Raw genomic sequence first — 26,914 nt, forward strand, 5'->3', positions numbered from 1 at the left:
TGGAAGTGGTTCTGCTCCTTTGAGGCAAAGGTCTCGGTCACATGGATTGTACTTCTTTGAAAAGCTGCTGAACTAAGGCTGCCAGTTTGCTATTCAATGTCTCTCGTACCGGAACTGTCCCTGGAAAATCCTGACAAAACGCTCCTCTGACCACTCAGCCTCGTAACAACAGGGCAGCGGTGCGGAAGGTTCCACTGTCTGGATCCCGCTTCTCTCCCAGTCGGAGCCTGCGGGGCCGGGGAAATGGTGTGGGTGGGTGACGGACGGCGATGCCCACGCGACACGGCAGGGCCAGCATGGCTGCGGGGGCCCCTCTCTAGGGCGAGAGCAGGCCCGGCCGCTGCGGACGGCAGCGGGGAGGGCGCTCGACAAGCCGGACCAGAGCTACTTCTGGGTGTGTGTCTGATGGAGAGGAGAGGAGACCGCTGTCCTGAAGACAGGGCGCCCCCGGTCACGGCAGCATGACGGACAGTAGCCTCGACGTGGAAACAACCCTGTGTCTGCTTACGAACGGGTGGATGAAGGTGTGGCGTGTACACCGCCACCTGGCCAGAACAAAGGAGACCTGCTGTGTGTGACAAGAGGGGTGACCCGAGGGGCGACGCGGAGGGAAATCAGCAGAGAAAGACAAGCCTGGTGTGGCCTCACTGACATGTGGAATCTAAAGGAGCCGAATGCCTGGAAACACAGGAGCTTGCTGGCGGCCCGGCGGGCGCAGGTGGAGACAGGGAGTTCTGGGGTCGCCTGTGCGGGGAGCCGACTGCAGTTAAGCACATGGCGTCGTACACGTGCGAGCAGCTAAGCCAGTGGATCTGGAAACTGAGGCGGTGGCCGTGTCAGCCAACCTGGCCGCGGGAGTACTTCTCTGCACGCACGCGGATCGCCATGCTGTGCGCCTTCAGCTCAATGTCAGATGTCACTTATGTCTTAACAAAGTTGACAAAACACACCCCTGAGTAAATCAAGTTTAGTGGTCCAGCGCCCAAGCCTGGATTACAAAAAAAAGCAGGGGCGCCTGGGTGGCCCAGTCGCTGAAGTGTCTGCCTTTGGCTCAGGTCATGATCTCAGGATCCTGGGATCAAGCCCCACGTCGGGCTCCCTGCTCAGCGAGGGGTCTGCTTCTCCCTCTCCTCCCAGTTGTGCTCTCTCTGATAAATAATAAAATCTTATTTAAAAAAAAAAAAAAAAAAAAAAAAAAAAAAACAGAAGAACGTTCTGCGCCCCGGCTCCTGGCTGAACTCAAGGAAGAGCTAAGCATGGTTCAGAAGGAGTCTGAGTAACTGTGCATCCCGACGGGGAAAGAGGAGCAGCCGGAGACCCTGGCTCTGCACGGCGGGCCTGGGGGTCCGTGTCTGTTCCAGCAGCAATTTTCCAGGCCACCCGGGCCAACTGCTTCACCTCTCAGGGCCTCAGTTCTCCCACGTGCACACTTGACAGTCCCCCCCCATGGGCACCCCGAGACAGACTGTCGCCACACGCCCCCTTTGGAGCCTTCTGTGAAACTAGAGAACAGACTGGTCTCAGAGGTGGAGAGCCCCAACCCGAGGGGGAACGGCCCCTGACAGTGTCCTGGCCCGGGTGAGGACAGCTGGCAGCCCATCCGCGCTCCACCTGCAGGAAGTGCTGGGCAAGCTGCGCGTGCAGCCCTGGCGGCCCGGCCTCCTCCCTCCTCCCGGGGCCCCTCCTTTGGCTCCTGCCCCAGTCTGGTCCCCCTGCCCCTTCATGGCCAGAGGGAAAGTGCTGGCTCAGCACGGCGCCCTGTGCTTCAAGCTCGAGGACTGGGGTCCTGCACACAGAATGAAACCTAGTCTTCCGGCCACGTGACCCCTTCTGACGCCTCTAAGCTTACCTCCCTCGGCCCTCCCCACCTTCGCCACCTGCTAGCCACGCGGGCCAGCTTTCTGTCCTATGAACTTGCCAGGCTGGTCACAGGGCCTCGGCACTTACCACCTCCTCCAGCGTGGAAGGCTGTCCCCACGCTCTTTGCAAGGGCAGGCTCCTCCTCCAGGTCAGCTCAAATGCCACCTCTGAGACGCCTGCCCCAGCCCACGTGCTAACGCCCCTCCCCAGCGTGGCCTGCCACGCGACCCTGTCTTCCACACGGCACCTCTCAGAACACACGGCTGCCTCGTGCATGGGCTTTCCCACTGAAAACAGGCTCCTTGCTGGCAGGGACGTGCAGGGCCCAGCTCCGAACCTGGCTGACCACCGAGACCTCATTCCTGACACCCGGCATCTGCCACCCGCACTCCTGCCAGAGCCGGGCCCAGCTCTCTCTGCGAGCCCTGCTCTGCTCCGCTCAGCAAAACCAGGCTCCAAAGCCGCCTGGTCCGCGGGAAGAGCGGCTCCCCTCGGTCTGTGTGGGCAGTGGAGGCCTTTCCCACTACAGGTTCCAGAGACCGGCAACTCCAGGCCACACCCGGCCTACGGTGACTGTGCGGCTGTTTGCCTCTCACTTTGGGGGACCGCTCAGTTTTGAATATGCCATCCTGCTCTCACGCCAGCTTTTGGTTTGGGAAATACGGCCAGGGAAACATGGTTTCTCTGGGGGAAGATGGCTCTGTGTGCCAGGGGCAGAGGAGGGAGGGACGGGAGGCCAGTCCCGGGATCAGCTGAGCGGCAGGATGCGGCCGTGGCTAGTGAGCACTTCCTGTGTCCAGCTGCTGCCCACCACACAGCTGTCACGCGACGCAGGGATTAACAGACCTCTTTACGGGGCGGGGGAGAAGTGGAGGCCGGGAGAGGCCACCCGGCTTGCCCGAGGTCACAGCGAGCCTGGAGCCGGGGTTCGACGACAGCCTTACTTCACTGCCCTCCCCAGACCCGGGTCTCTCCCTCTGTGAGGGGACAGCCAGGAGCAGGTCTGCACAGCCCCTGACATCCCTCCAGCCCTGCCTTCCCCAGGGCTGGGGGGACAGGCCACCCTTTCCCAGAGCAAATTGTTAGGTGACAGGGCACGGGGCGGGTTTAGGAGTGTTAGTTACGGGCAGGGGACAGAGGAGGCCCCCGAGACGGGGTTGTTCGGTACCTAGAGTGAGGCTGCGCCTGAAGGGGGCTCTTAGCTTCGGGGCTCTTGGCCACAGACGGGGTTCTAGGGCACGGAATGAAACAGACATGTGAATCGCCCCGTCGCCCGCCTTGGCACCACCGGACTCGCAGCTCCGCCTTCCCAGGGCAGCTCACCTGGACAGTAACGAGGACACAGGTTTCTCCACCGAGTTGCTCCGCTCCCAGGGCTTCCGGCCAGCCTCTGTCAATCCATACAGTGGACGGAGAGCCTCAGAGCTGGGAGGACTCTCAGTGGCCACTCCCCCCACCACACCCCAGGCCGGAGGCCCCCCAGCGCTGAGGGCCCAGAGCTGCCTGGCTGGGAGGGTTGGCTTTGGGTGGAGATGAAACCTGGCTCTCTGTTCCCAGTCTCCCTTTGGGCCAGGTGGCCCTTGCAGGGTTGGGGACATCACTGCTGTCACCCTGCGTCTCCCCCCTCGGGACACAGCTCCTATTCCCTCGACCTGGTTGACCCTGACTTGTGGCCTCATTCTGAGTCCTCTCACCATGGTTGGGTCTCTTCTTGGGAGTGTGAACCCAGCGGTCAGGGAACCTCTTAACTGTGACTCCTGGAGTGGACCCGTGACTCCAGCAAAGGGCCAAGTGGGGCAGAGGAAGCCCTTGGCCTGGATGCTCTCAGGGCAGCCCGCGGGCCACATGTCCACCTGCTGCCCCGAGACGCTTGTCTGCTCCACACGCTGCAGCCCCACACCCTCCACGCTCCCTTCCCCCTCGGGCCCTGAAAGCCGGTTTCTCCTTCCGCTTTCTCTTGTAAGTGGTGCTACGTTAATATTTCATTTTACTTCAAGAGATTGTTCGACTCAATTCCCTGACTTTGCAGGATGAGCAGAGAGGCAGGAGAAAAACCCCTAGGGGCCACAGGGAGGCCCCCTGTGGGTCAGAGGAGGGTCTCCCCAAAGCCACACTGTGGGGCACACGCTGGGCCCACAGGCACAAGAGCGGGGACCACATCCAGGCTGCAGGTATGTGGCCTTGAGCAATCGCGTCACCTCCTAAACTGGGAAACACATAACCGTTCACTGGGGTGGGAGGCGTTCGTGGAGTCATTCACCAAGGACCCACGGTGGCAGCTCTGAGAAGGAGGGGACACAGAGGGCAGTCTCACGGGGCGGGGTGGGCAGCCACACCGCCAGAGCATCAGGACCAGAGGCCAGTGCAACAGCCGCTCAGAGCCTCCCTCTGCTGTGGGGGCCGAGCGTGGCCGGCCTCCCCTCTGCTTCCCCCACCATGCTCGGGAGCACGGGCCTGGCTCGGAGCAGGCACCGCGCAAACGTCTGCTGACCGATGGAGCCCGGCCCGGTGGCTTCCTCCCTGAGCTGCAGCCGCGAGGCGCTCCGAGCACATCCCCGCATCCCGGAGCTCACGGGGGCTTCGGGGCAGGGTTTGGGCCGTGTGTCCCCTTACCCGTGACTTCACAAGCATCACTGGGCACACTTCTTCTGAGCACCGCAATGAGCAAGACAGGTCCGTCCTGCCCCTCGGAGCCTGACGGGCCGGGAAGCTGAGCCCTGACGCAGTGTGCTCCCCGCCCCCGTGTGGCAACGAGAGGGCCGGATGGGGCTTATGGTCCGGCCGCTCCGATGCCCTTGGGCCGTCGGCACACCAGCACCCGCTCCGGCTCAGCGTGGACGCCACGGCTGCGCCTGCCCTGGCTCCTCCTGGAGGCTCAGGGCTTCTAGAAGGTGTCCGGGAGACAGGCTAGGGCCACCTCACTGGCCCTCACAGCTCGTCTGTAAAGTGAGGCGTCGGGCTGAGTCATCTCCCTGCAGGGGCCCCCTGCTCTAGACCTCGTGCCCGTGGCAGGGTGGGACGGCGCCCCTTACCTGAGGAGTTAGGTGGCTGGCTGGCTGCTCGGGTCCCCGGAGATGGAGAGGTGCTCGGCTCTTCCTGAAACGGAAAAGAAAGCTCTGCCCTCCGAGTCTGCTTAGGAAGGCCAGTCGGGGCAAGGGCAGGGTGCCTCTGACCGGGTCGCAAGGACAGGTCTGTTTCTCACGTTTTCTAAGGAGCCCTTGTATCATCAGCCAGACGAGGAGCACCGTCCTGAACTAGTGAGAACACCTGGTCTTGGTGGGGGCGGGGCTAGCCTGGGGACAGTCAGGGAAGGAGAGGGCTGCAGGGGGACACGGGTCCTGCAGAGCACGGCACACTGCCTCTGCGGCCCGTGACTGAGCCCCACCGGCTCGTGTGGCCGGCGCCTCTGGGGCACAAGCATGGCCTGAGCTCCCGGGGAGCTTTGCCCCATTGTCCACTGGGACTCTTCTGCTGCCCGTGGGAGTAGCTGGGCAGGACCATGGCAGGGACCTCCCTTCTCCAGGCCTGGCTCGCATCTCCATGGGCTGCTGTTGAGGACCAGGTGGCAGGTGACCCTAGAGGGGTCTGTGCAGGTGGGCTGCAGCAGGGCAAGGCCCGGGGAAGGAGGTTCTAGTCAGCCCTGTGGGTCAGGGCTGCCCAGGGCACAGCCCCGGTCCTGGTTGTGGAAGACCCCATTCACGTCTCTTCCACCAAGAGAGGAGGACATGGTAAGAATTCATTATCTCTATTCCCAACCAGCCCACAAGTTCTTCAGCGCCGCGGCTGAAGTGAGCTCTAGAACCTAGCTCTGGCCTCCGTGCCCCTCTGCTAAAAGCCCCTCCTGCTGGGGGAGGCAGGCTTGACCGGCGGGCCATGCAGAACCCTGAGCGTCCTCTCCTGGCAGAGGCGAGGCTCTGTCTGTGGGGCCATCTCTGCTCCCGGACTGCAGGCTTCCCCTCACGGCACTCCTGGGCTGCGGCCTGCCCTGACGTGGGGAAGGTGCGAGCTCTGGGGCAAAGCGGTGCTGCTAGATGCTCAGAGAGCACAGGCCTGCCACCCGGAGCGTGGGGCGCTCCGCAGCCTCTTCTGCCCCCGGCCTCCCCAAACTCTCCCTCCTGTGAACCACCTGGTGAAGTTTCTATCACAGGTATGTCCAAATTGGGTGCACGTCAGTGCCCCAAAAGCCCGGTGTCTCCCACCGGCGGGCGCCCAGGGCGGCAAGGGCAGGGGTCTGCTTACCGCTTGGCTTTCGTCCTCCTTTTTATCAGCCGGCTTGTCTGTTTGGGAGGCCGCTTTTCTCCTAACGCAAGGAGGAAAAAGGTGCAAATCAGCTCCTGAAGGTTCTCACACTGACCCAGATGCCTCTGCTGGACACACCCTGGTCCACGGAGGAATCTGTGGTGGGATCTGACCCGTTTGGTGTGAAGGAGGCAACAGAAGGCAACTGTTCGAGCGGCCATGGTGATGCCGAGGTGAGCGTCCAGGCCTGTGCTTGTCCCATGACCCTGAGCACAAAACTGGTCTGGGCAGGGAGAATAGGGTCCGGGGGACTTTCCTATTTATAGCACCTGAGGGCTGGAAGAGGTTGGTTTGCACCCTGTCTAGGTTCCCTGGGGGCCTGGGTTTGGCCACATGGCAGCTACGTTCCCAGGACACTCAAGGCCAGGACAGATGGGACAGGGAGAGGTGGCCCTGGTCACAAGTCAGGGCTGGGGGAGCATTCTGTCTTCAGGCTGACTGGCTTAGGGAAGGGAACCCCACTACCTTGTGGGAAGAAGAACGACCTCTTCCTACCTTGGAACTCGGACGTGCAGCCGTGTCCGCCCTGCTCTGGAACACCACTGTGAGCCTGCCCCTCTCAGAAAGGGGAGAGAGCTGGAACTGGTGCCCTCTGGTCAATCTGCCTGCTCCCCACTTGCCTGGACCCCTTCTCTTAGCCTCTGAAGCCCACCCTTATGTGCCGGCCTCAGTGGTCATCCAATCTGGCTAACTCCCACATCTACACGTGCCTTAGTAACCCCGAGATAGGCCCTCGGGGCTCTGCAAGGCTTCCCGAGCTCACGGTACTCGGCACTCAGGAAGTGAGGCTGTCGCAGCCCACGGACAGGCCCGCGGGGAGTCGTTCCTCCTAGAAACCTGGGGAATCCTCCCTACCAGCCTCTTCCTCAAAAGAGTGGAGCCAATTCTGGGACGCCTGGGTGGCTCAGTCGGTTAAGCATCTGCCTTTGGCTCAGGTCATGATCCCAGGGTCCTGGAATTGAGTCCCGCGTCAGGCTCCCCATTCGGCAGGGAGTCTGCTTCTTCCTCTCCCTCTGCTACCCACCCCGTAATGCTCACCCTCTCAAGTAAATAAAAATCTTAAAAAAAAAAAAAGTGGAGCCAATTCCACCTCTGCTTCGTATTTCAAGTCTGTCCTCATCCTCACTTCGGACACCTAGCGACAGCCAGCAGCACCTCTTCCTGGACAACAGGGGCTCCCCATCACCACTTCGCTCTATGACACTCTGTCCCCACCCAGAGCCAGCCTTTAATTTTCTGAAGCTATGCAGCAGGCAGGCATGCCAGTCCCAGGAGGGCCCAGCACACAGCTCTTGGCCGTGATGACCTTCCTGCCTGTACCCTGCTGCTGGGAGACAGACCTCACCACAGCCCCCCAAAGGAGAGGCACAAACTCTGCGCTTCAAAGAGTGACTCGCTGACCCCTTGTGGGCAGGGTGCACTCATGCTTGTTCTTGGCGGGGCCTCGACTGTCCCACCAGCATCTGGGCGTCTCACTGGCTTCTGGCGACACCGACCTTTTCCTGTCCTCAGGAGCTTCCTCTGCGTTTGGTCTGAACCATCTAGGCCTAGTTGTTATTGTTGACGCAGATTTTGGACTTGGGAAAACATGAATATTTTCTTTTCGCAAAACATCTATTTTTACACACCTCTGAGAAGATGGAGCCCGACGCACCTGCAAACAAGGCTCTCTCTTGCAGCTGACCTTCGGTCACTCTCCTCCACACCCTGGGCTCAGGCCCAATAGGTTTGCTCAGCCTTCCTAGTATTATAACACTGCCCACTCAGCCTAGACGAGTGTTCTCCTCCTTCTAGGCCCTGCGCGTGTGGAACCTCCTCTGTGAAGCCCTCCTGGCTTTCCCCAGGGAGTGGCTTGCACTGGTGTGTAGCCATATTACCCTACGAGCCTCCATTCTGTCATGTGACAACTGCTCAATCTGTCCCTGCTCTTGGTGACCTATGTGTGCCGTGGGTCCACCTCACCGCTCCCTCTGCTGTCCCTGGCCATGTGTGCAGAGGCCCTGGGCAGGAAACGCTGGCTCTGGCCCTGCTGCAAAGCCCCAGACCAACCACCTACGGTCTGGGGCCCTGGGTCTCGGCGTCATCCTCAGAGCTGTGTGCTCTTAATGAGGGGACCCTGCCCCGATCCAGTTCTCATGCAGGCCGAGCCCACTTGGAGGGCAGGGGAAGTACCCAGGCACTGAGAGGAGGTGGGTGGGTGTTGGGTGTCCCTGTTGGAGTGAGGCCCGGGTGCTGCTTCCACCGACAAGAGGAGCATTCTGACAGGCCCAGCGGAGCCATGGCCTCGGCAACCTATGTCAGCACATTCCTGCCGCCACGCCACATTTACGAGGAATGTCCGAGCTCCGCAACCTTCCGAGAAGGAGCTGCCTGGCCTCTCTGCCTGCTGCAGCTTCAGCTGGGGAGTGACTGTGAGGCCCGGTGACAGGCTGATGGCCTTGGGCAAGCTGGAGCCACACCTGCTGGTGTGGTGGCGAAGGGGGTGACCAGGCCCCAGCGCCCAGCCAGGACATGGGTGGAACTCCTATTCCGAATCCCAGGATGGTGTCGTCTGGGCTCCTGCCACTTCAGAAGGCCTTTCCCTGTGCCCTCCACAAGGGCCCCCGCAGGATTGGCTGCGCAGCACGCATTCGCCATGGGCGGCTCTGGGAGGCTCCAGCGCTGACACATCTCATTTATGTTGGGATCTTAAGTGTGGGGAATGAGCCTCTTTCCCCCTGAACCAATGTCCGCGATGATCTCCAAATTTCCCTCTGCTCGGAGCGAGGCTGGTACATGGCGCTGCGTCAATCAAGGAGACGAGGAGGGGCTGAGAGCTGAGAGGATGGCATCTGGGCTTGATGCCTCAGGCTGAGCCCTGGAGAGGGGGAACTGACTGACAGTCCCCTGCTTAGCTGAGCCCAGGTGACAATGGGCCCTGGGGCCGGGCAAGGGCTGCACTTTGATGGTGAGGGGCAGGAGATCCCTAGAGAGTCGCTGAGTCTGGGGGGGGCCTGAACACCCACCTCTTGGCCAGCAGCTTGTTCATTTCTTCCATGAGGCCTCCTCCTCCACCCCCACTGCTCGCCCGGTTGGCGTCAGACTTAGAGGTCCCGCTGGGGCCGGAGCCTCCGGACGCATCTTCTGGCTAAGGGGTAAGGACGCAGCGTTTTAGTCTGGTGTCTGTGGCGGGACGTCCCTAGAGGGGGTACATGCAAACGTGGACGGGATTCCTGTAATGGTGGTGCCGGAAGAGGCCCAAGGCTCTCAAGTCCCATCCCCCCACAGCCCCACATGCGACCAAACCAGAGTCCAGCAAGGGACCAGGATTGGCTGGTCGCCGTTAAGAGACACTGCCCAGCTCTGCTGGCTCGTGTCAGTGCCCTTGCTAAGGTGGGTGTGATGTGACGGGGAGGAGGCAGTTCTTGGGAAGGAAGCCAAATTCTGTCTTGGAGGTGTTGTCAGAACCACTGTCACAGTCAGCTGTCCCGTGGCAGTTCCCCCTTCCAGGCTGCCACAGATGCGTTGGGACAGGCAGCCGGGCACAGTGCAGCCAGCATCTAGGGTCGGAGTGGGAAACAGGAGGGACCCAGATGTGGGAGACCTGGGCCTGAGTCCGAACCCTGCAGCTGACCGCCACCTGGTGGGCCAAATGCTTCCATGCCCGTGCCTCAGTCTCCTCATCGGCAAAGGGGGTGCTTCTCGCCCCGCCCGTGACAGTCAGCGGGAGGGCCAGCAGCAACTGACAGCACTTGGGGCTGCCACAGCGCCAGGCGTCAGAGGTAGCATCTAGGTCGGCCAGGGAAGGCACTGCTCGTTGGGCAGTTAGGAAGAGGACCCCAGGCCGGCCCACCCGCACCCATGGACACTTACCCGCTGGACTCTCCTCAGCTTGGCCCCAGCCAAGGCGGCAGCCAGTCCGGACACAGAGCTCTCGTCGTGGCTGGCCCCCTGTGCTCCTCCGGCTGGCAGGGGGGGTGGGGGAGGGGGGGTGGCTCCTGTGGGCGGAGGCGGGACAGGGGGTGGGGGCGGGGGTGGGGGCCCGCTACAGGAGAGGGGGGCGCTGGCTGCAGATGAGGGGTGCCCCGGTGGGAGGATGGGTCCTGAAAGGCAAGGGTGGGGCTTAGTCGGTCCCTAGTCCCCAGATGCTACTTCCCTGGAAGGAGGGACGAGGGACAAGCTCAAGGTGCTTCTTCCAGGAAGCCCCTGTGGGATGCGCCCAGCCCTGGTCTGTTACTCCTGACCCTGGTCTCCCCAGCATCCTGGGGCTTGGCTGGACCCATAGTGTCACATACTTAACATCCCTTGAGCTCAGCTAACTTTCTCTTGCTCTAATCGTAGTCTTCCCATGGGAGATGAAGTGCTTTGGTGGCACAAATTTTATCTCTTTTTCCTTCCCTGTACCCAGCACCACCCCAGGCACCGGCCCCTGTCAGTCCCTGAGATGCAGCTATGACTGACCCATGGCCTGTGGGGACTGTGGCGGGTAACTGTGGTCGCAGGGCTGAGTGGGGCATACGTTAGGGAACAATGCCGAGTGCTGGGCAGTCCTCGGTCCACCATCCACACAGCCCTCCATCCAGTGCCCAGCGAGCCCCCACCGTGTGGCCAGCACGGTGCCAGGCTCTGGGGAAAGCAGCCACAGGCTCTCAGCTCACGGCCTTGTGAGCAAGCAGGGAGCCAGTCACACAGATGGTCGCATGTCTGTAACGGTGGCAGGATGGCGTGTGCTACTGAGAGTGGGCACATGGCGGCCTACAGAAGAAGGGCTCCAACTGCAGAGTCGGAAGTTGGGAGACTTCCTCAGGGCAGTGGCCACCATGCTGGGATGGTGACAAAGAGCAGGAGTTGAGTCTGGTGAAGGAGGCGTGAAGTCGAGGTCGGAAGAGGATGAGACATGCCAGAGAGGTGCTGAAGGATGTGGAAGGAGCCGCCAGGAGGTTGGCTTGGGCAGGGGTGACGGGAAGGGGTGACGTGTGACAGGGACAGCTTTGCATTAGGAATGCGGACAGTGGGCCAGAGCGGGGCAGGGGGCCCACAGGGGGTCTTGGAGCAGAAGTCTAGCTGAGACGGGGTGCTACCAGGCCAGCGTTTGCCCGACTGGGGGCTCTTGCCGCTGGGCGGGGGATGGTGCTCGGCCTTCCCATCAGCGAACCAGGCAACATTTCCCCGCTTACGGTGCAGGGTGTTGGAGAGAAGAACGTAAACTGCAGGCTCTGAAGGCGCTTGCTGGGCTGGGAGGTCCTGTGCTTACTCATCAGCGTTGCCACTCTTCAGGGAACCTCCTCTGGCCTCCCTGAGCTCAGGTCCAGTCGACGGTTAGGACGATCCAGCACCTCGGCTGGAGGGCTTCTGACTCTCGGGGCAGGCGGGGCCCTCCCGTGTGTGGCCTCACACCTCACCCTGCCCTGGTCGCCCTGTGCGCACCATGATGGTTCCGTGTTCTGCACTTGCTTGCACCCCTGACCGGACACTGAGCTCCCTGGGGCCGGGGCCGCACCTGCCTGGCTCACTGCTGTGTGCCCCGAGCCACGGCCTGTGCCCAGAGCATCGGCTCCGGCGGCAAGTCTGCGGGACCAGAGGCCGGGGGGCAAGGGCCGGGCCAAGCTGATCCCCTCCCCCCAGCTCTGCCCCTCGTCCCCCTGCTTTCATCCGACGTGACCGTCACACACGGAGATCTACGCAGCCAGCTGCTCTTCACGGAGGGCGCGAGGTGCCCAGGGAAGGGGCCGGGCGCGGCGGGACGAGCAGGCCCCAGAGGGGCCCTCACCTGTGGCTGAGGTTCTTCTCTCCAGAGACTCCTGACGCTGCTGCTGGTGCTGCTGCTCCATCACTTGTCTGGAAAACAACAGCAGAGCACGGCTGATGGCTCGGAGCCGAGAACAATGTGGCTCTGTGTCCGGGAGCCCGGGCTGCGGAGTCGGGTCTCCCTGGCACTCCGAGAGCCGCTGCGTGCCCTGGGCTGGGGGCCCCCGCAGCGAGCTCGCCCAGTCCGCCCCCACCCTGTCCACCGGGCTCGCTGTCCTCACTGACGGGCAGTGGGGCACGTGACTGGGCCCAAGTCCCCGAATAGGTGTGTGCTGGCAGCACCCCCTGAACAGTTTCAGGCACACCTGAACAGGGAGCCCCTCATGAAGGCTGGGGCGACCATCTGGCTGAGTGACCAAGCTCTTCCCCAGGCTGGACGTGCTCATCTGGCTTTTGGGGGCCTCTGGCCTCAGCAGACCTGACCTCAGGGTCACCCATTCTTATTACACCTGACTACATTTCCTGGAACAATTTTCAGGCATTGCTGGTTGCCGGGAGAAGTGGACACTAAGGCCGCATGTCCTCATTCTTTTTACCCCAGATCCGGCCGCAGGCCAGGCCTCCGTTAGAGAGCAATGCTATGTGTGCCTCAATGGGCACGAACGTCCTGGCTCCTTAAGGCAGAGTGACCTCGGTGTTCTTGAGGGCAGGTCGAGTGAGGACACCGTCCCACAAATATGTCTACAGAATCCAGGACTGAGATGCCGGGGTAGAAGGGGGCTCAAGGAGTCATGTAGACCCCGGAGAGCGGCCAGGCTTCAGTGGGTGCGAGCCAACTCTAATTCGCTCTGCCGATGAAGCACAGGGTCAAGGGACGTTGGGACACCCACTCCGGGCTCAGGGGCAGAGCGCGCTGGAGGCAAGCAGTGGTCTCTGCAGTGGCAGGGAGCTGGCGCTTCTCTGGTGCGGGCAGCACGCCTGGCATGTAGCAGCGGCTCAATAAGTGCTTCGTGAGGCAGTAAATACAGAGGGAACAATACAGCTGCTTTCATCTTCACGAAAGGTCAGTGATACAGCGCCTCCTCCAGGGGGACCCAGAGTTCACTGCAAAGACCACTGAAAGGTAGTGAGTTTTCTGGCTCCTGTTCTGGGAGCGTGGCTTTGTGAGTATGGACAAGTCACGGCCCTTCCTGGGCCTCAGCTTCTTCGCAGAGGAAGCGTGACAATACGTGTTCAGGGGGCTCTCGGAAGGACTATCTGTGATCCCTACAAAATAATGGAAAAGATCTTTCTGGCACAAAAGGTGTTTGAAAAGCTCCCAGCAGTGCTTGCACCAGCTTCTCTATCCAAACTGCTGAAACATCACACCAAACTCCAACCTTCCCAGCAGGATTCCTATGCTTAGGTGCCCTCAGCAAAATGAAGGCGCTTGGAAATCCGTAAAAATCTGGTGCGGACTTAAGACCCTGTTTGTGAGAGAATACGAGGTTCCTGTGCTTAGAATCAGTATGTTGTGTTCCGCCCCGCGTAAGTCCTCTCTCCCCTGGGCCTTCCTCTGTGTGAGGTGACTGACCAGCAGGGATGCGGGGGAGCAGGGGCCCCACCCTGTGGCCCGTGTTGACTCCTGCAGTCCACAGCCGGGCCTCCAGGGGGCGCTCCGGCCCCCGGGCAGCAGACTGCAGACGGCTCCAGAGGGAAAGCTGGAGTTGGGTGGCGGGTCAAGGTAATGCACAGTGGTGTTTAACCAGTTCTGAGAGATCTGTTTAGGACCCATCTGTTCTGTACGTTCATTTCCGAGTCTGGTGGGGCTCACTCATGCCCTTCTCAGGGTGGAGGCAGCCCCAGGACCTGGCAGAGAGCTGAGCTGGGGCAGATAGGCCGCTGGTCCTGGTTCCGCCTCTAACTTCTCGTTACTTTGGGCAAGTCCTTTCCATTCTCCTGGCTCGTGTGAGGAACGGTACCAGTAACTGGAGCCCTGGAAGGTTAGCGTGAGGAGTAAAACGAGCCCTTCACTGACAGCAACGTGCTATATTCCTGAGAGGCCAGAAGGCAGGCCCACGGGATCAAGAGACCCATGGGGCTTGATAAAAGGACTGTCCCCTGCCCACAGGCAGTGCAGAAGCACATTGCCAGTTTTACCTCATTTCTTTGAGGTAAGCGCAGTGAGAAATACCACTGTTACGTTCCGACGGGAAACTGAGGCCTGGAGCAGGAATCTGCCCAGGGTTACAGAGTACCCCATCAGGGCCAGAAGGCGCCCAGAGGTTACGGAGCCACGGCCTTTACTCCTCAGAGTGGGGGAGAGGCTAGAGGAAAGAGGGCCCCGGAGATCCTTCCACCCAGCCGAGGAGCGGGGACGGGGCCTCCTCAACTCCCAGGCCAGGATTCCACACAGGCCTAGCTGCAGGCCCCTGGCTCGGCCCCTGTTCCGAGAACCTGGGTGGGGAGGGCCTGCACCAGGCCCACGTCCTGGACACAGCTCCCGCAGAGCCCAGTTCAGAGCCTGTCAGAGATGCAGAGCCCCTGCCAAGGCGATGGCAGGCTGGGTGCACTGCCTGGCCCTGTCTTCCCTGGCAACGTGACCTGGGGCGGCTGCTCCCTCCTTGGCCACCGTGACTCTTCTGTAACTTCAGGACAATGACACTGGCCCTTCCTCCCAGTTTAAGTGCTTTAGAAGCTCCCTGGAGCGGGGGTGGGTGTTGCCCTACCGCCCACATCCCATGGGAGCTGCCCCCTCCACAGGCTGGCACACGAGGACAACAACACGGCCCTGGCCCAGCCGTCAAAGAGCAGCTGCGGCCCCTGAATGGCCTTCGCGGCCTTTGTCCACCTTCGGCTGAGCTCAGAGGTGAGTTGGCTGGGGTTCACCTCCTCCTGAGAGGCCGTGGTCCCCACCCGAGGCATCCGGTGAGTGAGGGGCAGGACGGGGGTGAGGGGCAGGCAGCACAGGACGGTGCCGAGGCCACAGGCCTCAGACAGACAGCCCTGGCCGGGTCTGTCTGCCCATCTCCAGCAGCGCGGCCCTGCTCATGTTACCAAACCCCTCCACACCATGACAGCCACCTCCATGTGTGAGGGCTGAGTTAGTAAGAGGGAACAGCATCCAGGATGCTGCAGACTGGCAGTCTCCATGACACCACACATTCCCTTCCTCACTCTGGCAAAGCTGCAATGAACTCGCCCCCTCTTCCTTCTGGTCAGGCCTGTCTCCAGGAGTCGAAGGGTGCCACTGGCCCTGCTGGGTGGGGGATTACCTTCTCTGGATGTCCATCTCTTCAGGAGAGGGGCCATTCTGCACCTGACGCTGGGTGGAGGGGCCTGTGGGGCAGAGAAGCACAGAAGCGCCGTGGTTAGTGGAGAAGAAAGGCCCTGGCAAACCAACCTGGAACTCTCCCGTCTCTGCCCTCCTGGCCCACAGGAGCTGTCCGTGACCTCTCAACAGGTACAACACTGTCCCCATCCTGTGCCCTCAATCACCTCTCTCTCCCTGTCTCGGGGCTCTTCTCTCAGAGCCCACAAACCAGAGCGCGTTGCTCGCACCGCTCAGAGACAGTCCTTCAGGCACTGAGCCCTCTCTCCTTCCCTCTCGGACTATGCTTGCTGTGTCCTCTCCACATCCCACAAAGCCGTTTCACCTAAAATCACCAGAGCGCTCGGCATCACCAAACCCCGGAAATCCATTTTGTCCTGCCCTTTGAGCAAAGGAATGACCCTCACGGTGGGTTAAGCGTCAGAGCCAGGGATTCGCACGGTCTGGTGCAGCCACAGCCCGGGCTCCTCGCCACGGTGCGGGGCCTTCCTGCCCGCATCCAGGAGCCTGCAGCCGTGGGTGGGAGGGACGCAGTGAGGCACAAGCGGCAGAGGCTGTCACTGACCCAGCGACTGTGGAGCCTTCTGGGCCACACCCTGGCCGGGAGGCAAGGGCCCAGAGCAGCCCAGGTCTGCTGCCAGCGCCCCGTGTTCAGACAGGGGCTGGTGCTGAGCCACATTCACAAGAAAAGGCAGGCTTCTGCCCCAAACTGAGAAAGAGCTGATTGTTCTTCTCTTTGCTAGCTTGCGTGTCACTGGGGAACTGCACAGAGTCACAGGGACAGGGCGGAGACTCTGGGCAGGCTGGTCTCATGCCTCCCTGACTACATGGGGAAGGGGCTTGTCTCCTCCCCATGACAAAGTGGTAGCCTGCTCAGCCCCCCACAAAACCCACGATGTGGAGGAGGCTTCTCCCACAAGTGTTTGGAGCCGCTGAGGGATCAGCAGGTCGTCCCCTGGATCAGGGGCACAGCGGGGTAGAGAGCAACAGAATCTCAAAGCTGAAACGGATCATGTGATTCTAGGGCGGCCTCCGGCCCAGCACAGGATTCTCCTGCGTGCCTCCCAGGCCCATCCTCCCGCCGGATCCCAGCAACGGAAGTCACTACCTCCCGTGACCACGGGGGCTTTCTGCCACGGAGGTCTCAAACCTACCCGTCCTCAAAGGCCCTGTCCCCACCACCAGGTGGGACACAACACGGGTCGAATCTTTCCATGCCCAAAGTGAGCTTCCACGGTTGGCAGCTTCCAGATTTTGCCGTCCTGGCCCCCAGCATGGGCTCTAGTCTTCAGGGAGCCACGCCTTGCTGCCTTCCTGGCCCCCGTGTCAATGTTTCCGCTGGGGAAGAGGGATCCAGATGGCAGGCAGTGGGCCTGCTGCTTGGGGGGAGGAGAGGGCCCTCCAGCGCTCAAGGAAGAATGCTCCCCTGGGTGGACCTGCCTGCCCCCGGCCCTGCTTGCCACCCTCCGCAGCGCTCAGATGATGGGCTGCAGAGAAGGTCGGCCTGCACACTTCCACAGACGTGACTTCTGGAAACACCTGGCGTGGCGGCCGGCGCACGACAGGCATGACAGCAATGTCAGCTTTCTCTCCCCATCTCCAAACACATTGTTAAAAAGAAATAATTTAACATATATCATTTTGCTCTTTTTTTATAAAAATTGTTTTTTTCTGATTATAAGTAACATATATGTTCGGTACAGACCTTAGAAAATTTAAAACACATTAAAAAACAAATCCTTGACAGGGATCTCTTTTGTCTCTTACTTGGCAAGTCCAGGTCCTGGTGCCCTGTCCTCCTTGTTCTCAGGAAGCAGGGGCAGGAGCAGAAGCAGGAGAACCCTGCTACCGGCAGAGCCCAGGCCCTTTTCTAATTTAACTTCATTTTCGTTCTCACAACCCTGCCAGCTACCAAGAGGACATGTCATGGGTGAGGTGGGCTGGAAGGGGGAAATGACTTGCTCCGGGCCGCACAGCAGCGCGTGGCAGAGCCAGACTCACAGTACAAAAGGCCACTCTCTCCCATTCACTCACACCGTGGGCGACTGAGAGCAGCTTAGGAGTGAAGAATGAAGGGGGCAGGCTGGCACGCCACCAGAAGAGCCACAGGACAAGGGCCTACAGCCCTCAGACAGCACCTGCGGTTGGACGGGTGTCCTCTGACCCCCACCCGGAGGCTCTGTGCCTCCACCTGCTTGTCCTGACTGAGGCACGAGGGACTCAAGACACCTCAGCCTCCCCTCCTCGCCCCATTCTGGGACTCAGGCCTGAGCTGCTCTGCCACCGGCTGGACTTCTGGAAAACTGAGCCGCTCTGCCTCACTGTAGCGCCTGGCGTTGGCTGCGGAGACCGTGCCTGAATCTGGAGTCGCCCTTCTTCCAGGGCTGAGCCCGTCCCGGAGACCCTGTCTAGCACCTCGTCTGAGGACTGGAGCCCACCGCTAACCTAGCCAGGCCCACCCTAGCACTGAGGTCGTGTGATGCTGCTCAGACGTTTGTCCGCCTGGTCTGGCTTCGGTCACTGGGACCACTTCCCATCCCTTTGTTAGGACCCCCGATGGCAGCCAACGGCCTACACAGCGGTCTGTGGTGGTCCTGTACTGGGGTCCCTCAGTCTGCCTCTTGGGCTGGACTTCCTCCCCATACCTTCAGCCAGCCTGCTCCTCCAGAGGGTGGGGGACATCCGACAGAAGCCTGGGTGCTCCCTGGAGGCTTTGGCCCCCTGCACTGCAGGCATACTTCAAAACCAAACGGTTGGAATTTTAGACACTACAGAGCAGGAGAGACGATGCTTGGCTGCATAAGACCTTCCATTCTTCTCAAATTAAGAAAATGTGAGTCTGTTTTGAGCTATGAGGATCCTTGCTATTAGGAAGCAAGGTCCTTCTGTCTTGGAGGTGGGAGCTGGGGCCCGGGACCCGGGGCAGGGGCCTGGCAGTGTCACTCGGAGGTATCTGCAGCCGACGTGAGGCTCCTGGCCTCCTTAGTCCTGGCCTATTCCCCACACTGGCCCCAATGGCCCAGTGGCAGAGGCGGGGAGGAGGCGCAGGGAGGGGGATCTCTCCTGTGCTGTCTAGGGTTCCTTGGGAAGGCCCTGGCACAGCCCCCTCGCAGGAGCACCTTTGGGGGGAAATCTCAGGGTGGGAACACTGTCCCGTGTCGAGTTATTTCTGATGAGTCCCTGTGTGTGTGGTATAATGGGAAGCCCACGTGGAGGCCAGGCAGAGTCCCCGGCCACGGAGTCGCCTCAGTCAGCCGCGCCCCTGCCTTCAGGATCCAGGGGGAGGTGGGAAGCAGCTGGGGAGCCGGCCCTCCGCCTCCGCCTCCCACGTCGAGCTGGTTATCAAGTCTTACTGGGGCATGGTCTGAGATCCGCCCCTCCGTCCCCACGTGGCCGCCTCAGCATCTCTCTCCTCGACGGGTGCCTCGGGCCACCAACGGGACCCTCTGCCTGCACTCTCTCTCCTTGTTTCACGCCCCTCTTCTGCACGGTCATCACAGCCTCCGTGATCCGTGGAAAACCCAAGCCCGACCCTCAGGGGGTTGGGTCCACACCCCACAGAAGAGGACTCCAGCCCCTCGCTCCACAGCAGACCTTTTGCATCTGCTCCAGAAGTCTGACCGCATGCTGTGCTCCCCACCTCTCTGTCCTTGTGTGTGCGGCACTCAGTCTACCTGGGGTACCATCTGCAGGGCTGACTCCGTCGTCCGCTCTTCCAGGAAGCCTTCCCACATCCTCACGCTCCTCGCTGCTCCACACGCAAGGGCCTCTGTCACACCCCGACTCTCTCACTAATGCAACAGAGGTTTGAACGCAGCCTTCTCTTCCCTATGAGCTCTCGCGCTTCTTACTACCCCCCCGTGCACAGTGCCTGGCTCACGCCGGACCCCTGGTCTATTCTGCTGAGTCGAGCCGGGATGGTTAGAGGGAACTCGTGACCACCTGCCCAGGTGGGGGAAGCACAGGTGAATGGACGGGGCTGAACTCACTCAGATAAAAATAAAAATCACTTGGGGCACCTGGGTGGCAAAGCAGTTAAGCACCTGCCTTCGGCTCAGGGCGTGATCCCGGCGTTATGGGATCAAGCCCCACATCAGGCTCCTCTGCTAGGAGCCTGCTTCTTCCTCTCCCACTCCCCCTGCTTGTGTTCCCTCTCTCGCTGGCTACTCTATCTCTGTCAAATAAATAAATAAAATCTTTAAAAAAAAATAAAAAATAAAAAAAAAATAAAAATCACTTAAGAGATAAACCCCAGAAACACAAGCGATCCCCAAATTCAGGCTTGTTCAGAGAGGAGGCCAACCAAGGGATAGTTCCCGGGCTAACTATTCCCTGCCATAACCAGGCCCGAGAGACAGCTTGACCCGGCCTTTGTCACAGGGCACGGTGTCTTACGTGCTCTGTGCCCAGCTGTGCGCTGACCTCTTTGTACACGTATGACAGACACTCGTTTGGGGAGATCACATTTAACTGCCTTGTCCCCACAAGGTACTGATTTGGGCAGGCAGGCGGGGGAGGGGGCCCTGAGTCAGGAGGGAGAAGGCCTGGCCAGAGCTCTGCCCCACACCCGTTAGCTGGGCCTCCCTATCTATAAAATGAATATAAAGAGGACTCCTAAAGCCAACAGTGGCACTTCACATGAAAAAGTACTCTGGAAACCATAAAGGCCTGAAAGCTATTTGTTTTTATTAGTATTCAAAGCTAATTCTTGGGGTGCCTGGGGGGCTCAGTCGGTTAGGCGTCCAACTCTTGATCTTAGCTCAGGTCTTGATCTCAGGGTCATGAGTTTGAACCCCGTGTTGGGCTCCATGCTGGGCGTGGAGCCTACTTAAAAAAAAAAAGGCAAATTCTTTGGTTGGCTTCTCCACTGAGTCCAACATCTCTTGCTAATCATTGACCTGCCTGTGTCCTTGCACACTCCAACGGCCCTTGACCCCAATCAGGCTGCTGGTGCTTTTAGGAAGGCACCGCACTCCCCATTTACAGAGCGCTGCCTTCTCTGCCAGCCTCCACCGCCTGCCTGCCCTGGTCCCATGACAGCCCCACAGAAGGGGTGGTGTGTCTCTGGGAGGTGAGGGGACTTGCTGAGGCCAAGGGGCTCCTGAGCGGGCCTCAGCATCACAGCTTGCCGAGTGTGGGAGCTGGTCTGGGGCTCCAACAAGGACAACCCTCATCTCTCTCACCTGCCTCAGAGAAGTTTTGCCGAAGTCAAAATAGAGAATGCACTGGCACTACAGACATCTGAACGAGAGAAAGAGAAATGTGAGGTGGGGAGAAGCAGGGTGCCTGGGCACGACTGGTGTGTGGGTCCAGCCCATGGCCTGGCAGAGGGTGGCCTGTGCCCTGGCAGGCTCCCGTCTGAACAGAGTGAGGGGCAGGGGACACTGGGCGAGGCCCACACTGACACTTGCTGGGCCTATTTGCTCCAAGTCCCCCTGGACAGTGATTCTTCTTGGGGAAGGAGCTGACTTCCTGCTGTCTCTGAAGCCCACTTTCCAGATGGCCTTAAGTGCCATCAAACAGCTACCCCTACAGAACACGGGGGTGACCCAGAGGAAGACTGTTCCTCCTTAGGGGTCATGAGGTAGGAGAAGACAGAGAAGAAAACAAAGCTAGAGGGGTTGAGGCTGGGCCAGACTCCAGCCATGAGCCCACCTGGGAGGGGTGATTCGGGAGCCTGGCCGGAGGGGATGGGGCTGGCCCCCACGCCACAGAGGCCGAGGCACTGAAGGGAGCGTCAGTGTGACCGGCCTGGGGCAGTGGTATCACCAGAACAAAGGAGAAAGTGGGGCCAGGGGGTCTGAGGTCATCTCCGAGGGGCAGCACCGCTCTCTGGGACTCCCGGCCTACTTGGGGTCCATGAGCAGGGTGTTAATGACCACAGGGCTGTTACGAGGTGGAACGAGAGCATCCCTGGCACTGGTAGTTTCTAAAGGCTTCTATAGAGTCTGTCCCGGACGTGAAGATTTGACAGAGGATTTCAACTCAAGGTACAATCATCTTGGAGAAAGCCACCCTTGTTTAACAGAAAGGGGTGGGGAAGAGCTGCTGAGAGAGGAAAACCTGCTTGCATGACCTTCTCCAGGAGAACAAACCAGATGTGGGCAATGCGCCAGTCCCCCCAGGCTCGCTGCAGAGCGGAGAGGCGCATGGGTAACAGGCTGGGCCCAGGTCCCGCTTGGTTGTCGGGGGCGCCCCCCTGTGGGGACTCTGCGAGTGCCAAGCTCTCTGTCCACTAGGGCACCGTGTGTCCGCCCGCACGGACCAGGAAAGACAGCAAAACGGACCCAGGCAAACAGAGCGGTCTGACTTTTACTCTCCAGGGACACAACTTTCGTTCTCTGTACTCCCGGCACCACATTGTAGTTCTTGGCATACGGTCAACACTCAGTCAATATTTGTTGAATAAGCGAACGATTAGGCCCCAGGCAGCCTGTGTGAAGCTCTCCAACTAAATGTTGAGACTACAGCAGGCGACACATTCTTAAAGTTCTCAGCTCACGGCTGGAAACAGTCAGTGGCCAAGCCGGCGACGGTGCCTCAAAGCCTTGAGCTATGACGGCGGGGGAGACGCTGCAGGTGGCCAGCAGAGGTGGTGCTCGGAAATGACCGCAGATGGGCTGCGGGAAGAGAGAGCCCAAGTCTACTGAGTATTATTACGTTCTGCTTACAGGCTCCTTGCAGGGCCCTCACTGCTAGTCCTCCTCCTCATGGGCTGGAATCTCGCTAGCACTGCTCCCCAGGGACTGGACAGGCAGTCTTTCAAGTGCGGGCCCAGAGGCCTCTGGACAGTGGACAGTGCTCATGCCCCCTCCAGTCCCCACCCCCGAGAAGACAGCCCAGGCCTCCCACTATCCCTCGTTCACATATTCCAGTCCCTCCACGCTCCTGGCCGGCCTCTTCTGCATGACTCCAGTTTATACAAATCCCCTTCAGAGTGAATTTGGGGCCAAGAGACCCAACTTCTTGTTGGAGTTCTGCCTGGGGAGTCCCTCCCCTCACTGGGCCTCAGTTTACCATTAAGTGAGAAGGACCATCTAGTTCTAAATCTCTATAATTGAAAAGGACAAAGAAGGAAATACACCAAAATGGGGATAGTGGTTATCTGTAGATTGTGGGATTCTTTCTCTCTTTTTGAACTTCCAGATTATGTACAAATGGGATGTGTTACCTTATAATACAGAAACACATGGTTGAGAGTCCCCACGGAGGGAACGAGTGGGGACTCTGTGACTCTATCCCCATGAGTCCAGTGGTGCAGGGCAGGTGGAGGCCTTTACAGCTCCTGGCCCAGACACCCCACTTTAAATTATACAGCCTGAGGTGGGCAGCTAAGCCGAGGCACTGCTGACGCCTCCTTCTGAGAGAGGCTGTCCTCCTGCCTGTCCATTAACATTCATGAGGCTCTGGGACACTGGCCCCCCAGCTCCTCTGGGACAGAAGGGACAGGCTAGGTTTCGAGTTAGTCTCTATAGGAAAGGCATCCCCTGGGCCTCCTGGAAAGATGGAACCTGAGATCCCAGGAGTGCCAGGGACAAAGGACCCAGCACCTGCTCAGTGATGCTTGATGGCATTTCTGGCCAGCAAACGACAGCTACCTAATCTGGGCTGGGCAGAGTCCCAAGCCCCTCAAGGCCCCCTCCTCCCCTCTGGCATCTCGCTGGCTGGCTCCTTCCCCTCTCTCTCGAGGGCCCCTGCATTTTGCATTGACTTAAGAGAGGCATTTTGAGATGGAGGCAGCCTTCCCAGACCAACGCCTTAGCACTCCTTCCCCTCTCATTTCGAGGCCTCCACTGCTGAGCAAGCTAGCGTCCGTGTGGGAATGGAGTCTGTGATCTGGGCCTGAGCCTTCAGAGTCGCTTCTCCAAGGCCACACAAGAATTGGTGGCAGAGCTGGGACCAGCGCCCAGGACAAATGTCTCCCAGCCCAGGGCTCTAGTTGGACAAGCAGCTGTCTCCCCACTTACGCGCTTACAAAGCCAAGGTGGCTCGGCAGTAGACAATCCTGACTGCCACCTCCTGCTCTAATGACGGTTCAGTTGCTTGCCTGAAGTTACCCTGGGTGAATCTTCCAGTGCCTTTCCTACCTAGGCCTTCCTCATGAACCGAGGCTCACAGTGGGCTGATATGTGAGGCAGCTCGTTTTCTTTTAGTCAGATCACTGGAGGCAGCTGTGTCACCCACTGGATTTTTGTAACAGACCCTCATTCCTGAGCCTGCCAGTGATGGTTCAACCGTCACCCCATGGTGACCAATGCCTAAAGCTGCATCAAAGAGGCCAGTGTCTGAATGACCTGTAGTCCTGGAAGGGCAGCCAGTGCGGATGCAGGGACTGATTCAGAGAGGGAGCTAAGGCCTAGGCCACACAGGGAGAAGCACCTACCAGTCCTGGCAATGAAGTGTCCACCTGGAGTCTAGAGGGCAGACCTTTGCATCGTGCCAATGGCAGCAGGAGGCCTGTGGTGGCAGCAGCCCCACCTCCCTGTCCGTGTCCTTGCACAGAAGGCCCGGGAGCTTTGGAGAAAAGGAGGATTTGCTCACGGGAAAAGTGGGGCTGGGACCTAGGCTCCTGGCTCCCAGGCCAGGACACTGCCCGCCAGCCTGCCTTACCCCCTCAGGCTATGTATCAGGCCACTTATTTTCCTGCTGAAATAATTTCTCTCCCTTTCCTAATAAGCTCACTTCAGGACATATAACAAACCTTGAAAAGAATCTCAAACACAATGAAGTACAATAAAAACCTGTCACACCTTTACAGTGTGCGTGACAAAGTGCCTTTGCATGGTTTTGGTTATTAATCTGCTCAACTATCCAGGGCGGGGCCTATCGGACCTCCTTATAGGCGTGGAGCCTGAGGTTCCAAAAGGGTGAGCAAGCACCCAAGGCCATACGCACCTCGAGTGACCGGCACTGCTGGGACAGGAGCCCACGTCTCCAGAGCCCAGTCCGCACACCGCTGCTTCGGTCCACCCTTCTGCAAGTCCTCAGTGCAAAACAGCGCTTACCCTCTGGTCAGCCACTAATGGGTGCTTTGTCCTAAGATCCAGAGCTCATGCCCACCACCCCAGCAGACAGGAGCAGGAGGAGAGGCCCGTGAGGCGCGCGGAGCGGGGGGGTCCATGAGGAGGAGCAGGGAGGAGCCCCCCGTGAGGAACAGGGAGGAGAGGCCTGTGAGGAGTCCCCTGTGAGGACTGGAGGAGGCCCCCTTCCCACCCTGTGAGCAGGAGGGGCCCCGTCACCTACAGCTCACTCTGCAAAGCACGGTGCAGTCGCAGTGGCAGAAGCAGAAGCAGTGGAAGGTCCACTCTCTGCTGACCATTCCGGGCAGGCCCCCGGGCGCAGTGCAGGAGGGCGCCTCTCGCATCCCGGCCACTTACCTCTCCTTCCTCAGCCGTCCGGCTTATGCAGTGGGAAACTGATACGCCAGTCAGCCGTCAAATGGGCTTCACTGCCTCAATCTTTAATGAGGCTTCCCAGCTAACCTATCAGAACCCTCCTGCCTACCTGATTCCAGCAAGTTCTGGGGGCTGTGGATAAGTGTCCAGACCCCTTGTGGGGTCAGCACTCACAGGCCTTGGTAACACCAGGTGTCTGCCAGAAGAACACCCCCCCCCCCCCGCCGTGGCTCCCCTCTTGTCCCCTGTGGGCAATGGGATGGGGCAGGGTGGGCACAGAGCCAGAATGGAACAGGTGAGCGGCCAAAGGCAGAAGCCTGGGCACGGTCTGCCTGGGCCACCTGCTCTCCCCTTGTTCCCCCGGCGTCCTGGCTGCTGTTCCTCATGCTTCCCCTCCTTGCCATCATGTTTGCTTCCCCCCAACCGATCCCCGCCACTCCTGGTTTCTCTCTCAGCCCAACCAGCTCCAAGGCCTGCAAGAGCTCCGTCTTTGGACCTGCCAGCAGGCATGCATCTCTGCCACTGCCCTGGGACCCCTTCCTGTCATCACACCCGTGGGCACAGAGGCTGTTCCTTCTGCAGGGAAGACTTATCCGCACTTCCCTGATTGGCAACCCCCAGGACCCACAGAGTCCAGGTTAGGTTAGCATTCCCTGGCTCCTCAGGTGGCCGTGTGGGGAACGTTCCCCCTCCTTCTGCCACCCGCTCTGCTGTAGCGTCCTGTGCCATTATGCCCCAGGGAATGCACCCACTGCCAATACCTGAGTTTCTCCTCTGTTTACTCCACTGAACTGTGAGCTCGAGAGCAACTCCCATGCCTCTCCCTTTTGGACCCGAGCACCCAGTACATGGCCCGGCAGGAAGTGCAGAGCACGTTTGTATGGCCAGCCCAAAGCCCGCAGCACAGTCTCCCGGTGGGAACTGGACAGCCCCAGTCCGACTTGGCTTTCCACTCTGTGCTTTCTACTGGTCTCCAGGAAATGCTGGCTCTCTGGAAAACTGCCCTTCAGGTCTGCCCTCCCTGGGCTGTCTAGGCCCCAGCCTCATGCTCTCGAGTTGGGGGGTCTCTCGGCCTCAGACTTCTTCTCTTGAGCCATTTTTGCAGACGAAACATCAGGAAGCATAGCTCTTCCATGCAGATCCCCAGCCAGGGCCCTAGCAGGTCCTACCAGCACCCACGGGAAATCCTCACTCTCAGACCTGGGGCCTCCTATGCTCTAACTTGCCTGGCCCAGCCGCTAACTGCCTTCTCCAGCTCCCTATTTTCCAGCCAGTGACTTACTTGGGCCAGACCCCACTTTCCTTACCATCTTCCCTTGTGGTGGATACTGACTGTTCCCTCTTTTCTTCCTGGGCCTAAAATGTAAATATGCAACATATGCACACATTTGTAAGGGACAACACTGGACTTCAAAGGAATCTGGCATTTCCCTCTTCCCCAGACACTACCTGGGAGGGTCGCCTGAAAGCTGGCACCTCATCTCCCCCTCTATTTCTTCCTTGACACAGGGCTCACGCGGTCCTGCCTGTCCCGATACTTCCCCAAACAACTGACATCCCTTCTAAGGGTTTTTGAGACCTGAGGCTAGCCAGTCACGGTCTGTCTTTGGAACTGTATCTTCCTGTCCGCGGGGCTGAACTAGACAGGTGGCATCACAGTGCTGACAGTGGCCCCACTGTGTACTACGTGCTCACCACATGCCAGGCACTGTTCTGGGCGCCTGGACTTGAAGTCATTTACAGCCAGACGCAGCCCTGGCTCTGTCCCTTACTCTTGGCCTTGGACGGGTTACCGTAACTCTGTTTTCTTACCGGAAAAATAACAAAAGCACCATCTGGCTTGGGGTGCGGATCAATAACGTGTGGGTGTCAGCCTCAAGTCTGACGCGGTGCGGCCCGCCGGTGCGGTTCGCTTTCTGTTGTAGGTAGTCCCGCGTGAGCGACATTTAGTGTCTGTGAAATTCTCATGACACATTCCAGGAGGGGTGTGATCATTACCCCATCAGGCCAGGGATGGCCCTAGACATTAAAAACTTGCCTACATCAGGGGCGCCTGGGTGGCACAGCGGTTGGGCATCTGCCTTCGGCTCAGGGCGTGATCCCGGCGTTATGGGATCGAGCCCCACATAAGGCTCCTCCACTATGAGCCTGCTTCTTCCTCTCCCACTCCCCCTGCTTGTGTTCCCTCTCTCGCTGGCTGTCTCTGTCGAATAAATAAATAAAATCTTTAAAAAAACAAAAAAAAAACCACCCCAAAACAAAAACAAAAACAAAAACTTGCCTACATCAAATCAGTGAGTGACAGAGTCAGACCCAGAACCGG

The 26,914-nt window shown here is 59.6% G+C and overlaps 1 protein-coding gene across 3 annotated transcripts in view; it reads right to left on the reverse strand.

Annotated features, from left to right (window-relative positions):
- EVL (Enah/Vasp-like) overlaps positions 1–26,914 on the reverse strand; it is a 138,634-nt gene that overhangs the window by 3,094 nt on the left and 108,626 nt on the right. For all 3 annotated transcript variants that reach the window (XM_026515313.4, XM_057318516.1, XM_026515312.4), the window contains exons 4-11: positions 15,141–15,204; positions 11,909–11,976; positions 10,012–10,241; positions 9,165–9,286; positions 6,100–6,160; positions 4,893–4,956; positions 3,184–3,250; positions 3,029–3,091 (exon numbers count right to left, since the gene is read on the reverse strand). In XM_026515313.4, the coding sequence (XP_026371098.1) occupies positions 3,029–3,091; positions 3,184–3,250; positions 4,893–4,956; positions 6,100–6,160; positions 9,165–9,286; positions 10,012–10,241; positions 11,909–11,976; positions 15,141–15,204 (739 nt within the window). The remainder of the gene's footprint in view (positions 1–3,028; positions 3,092–3,183; positions 3,251–4,892; positions 4,957–6,099; positions 6,161–9,164; positions 9,287–10,011; positions 10,242–11,908; positions 11,977–15,140; positions 15,205–26,914) is intronic.

Source organism: Ursus arctos, unplaced genomic scaffold (assembly GCF_023065955.2).
Source record: "Ursus arctos isolate Adak ecotype North America unplaced genomic scaffold, UrsArc2.0 scaffold_25, whole genome shotgun sequence".
NCBI lineage: Eukaryota > Metazoa > Chordata > Mammalia > Carnivora > Ursidae > Ursus > Ursus arctos.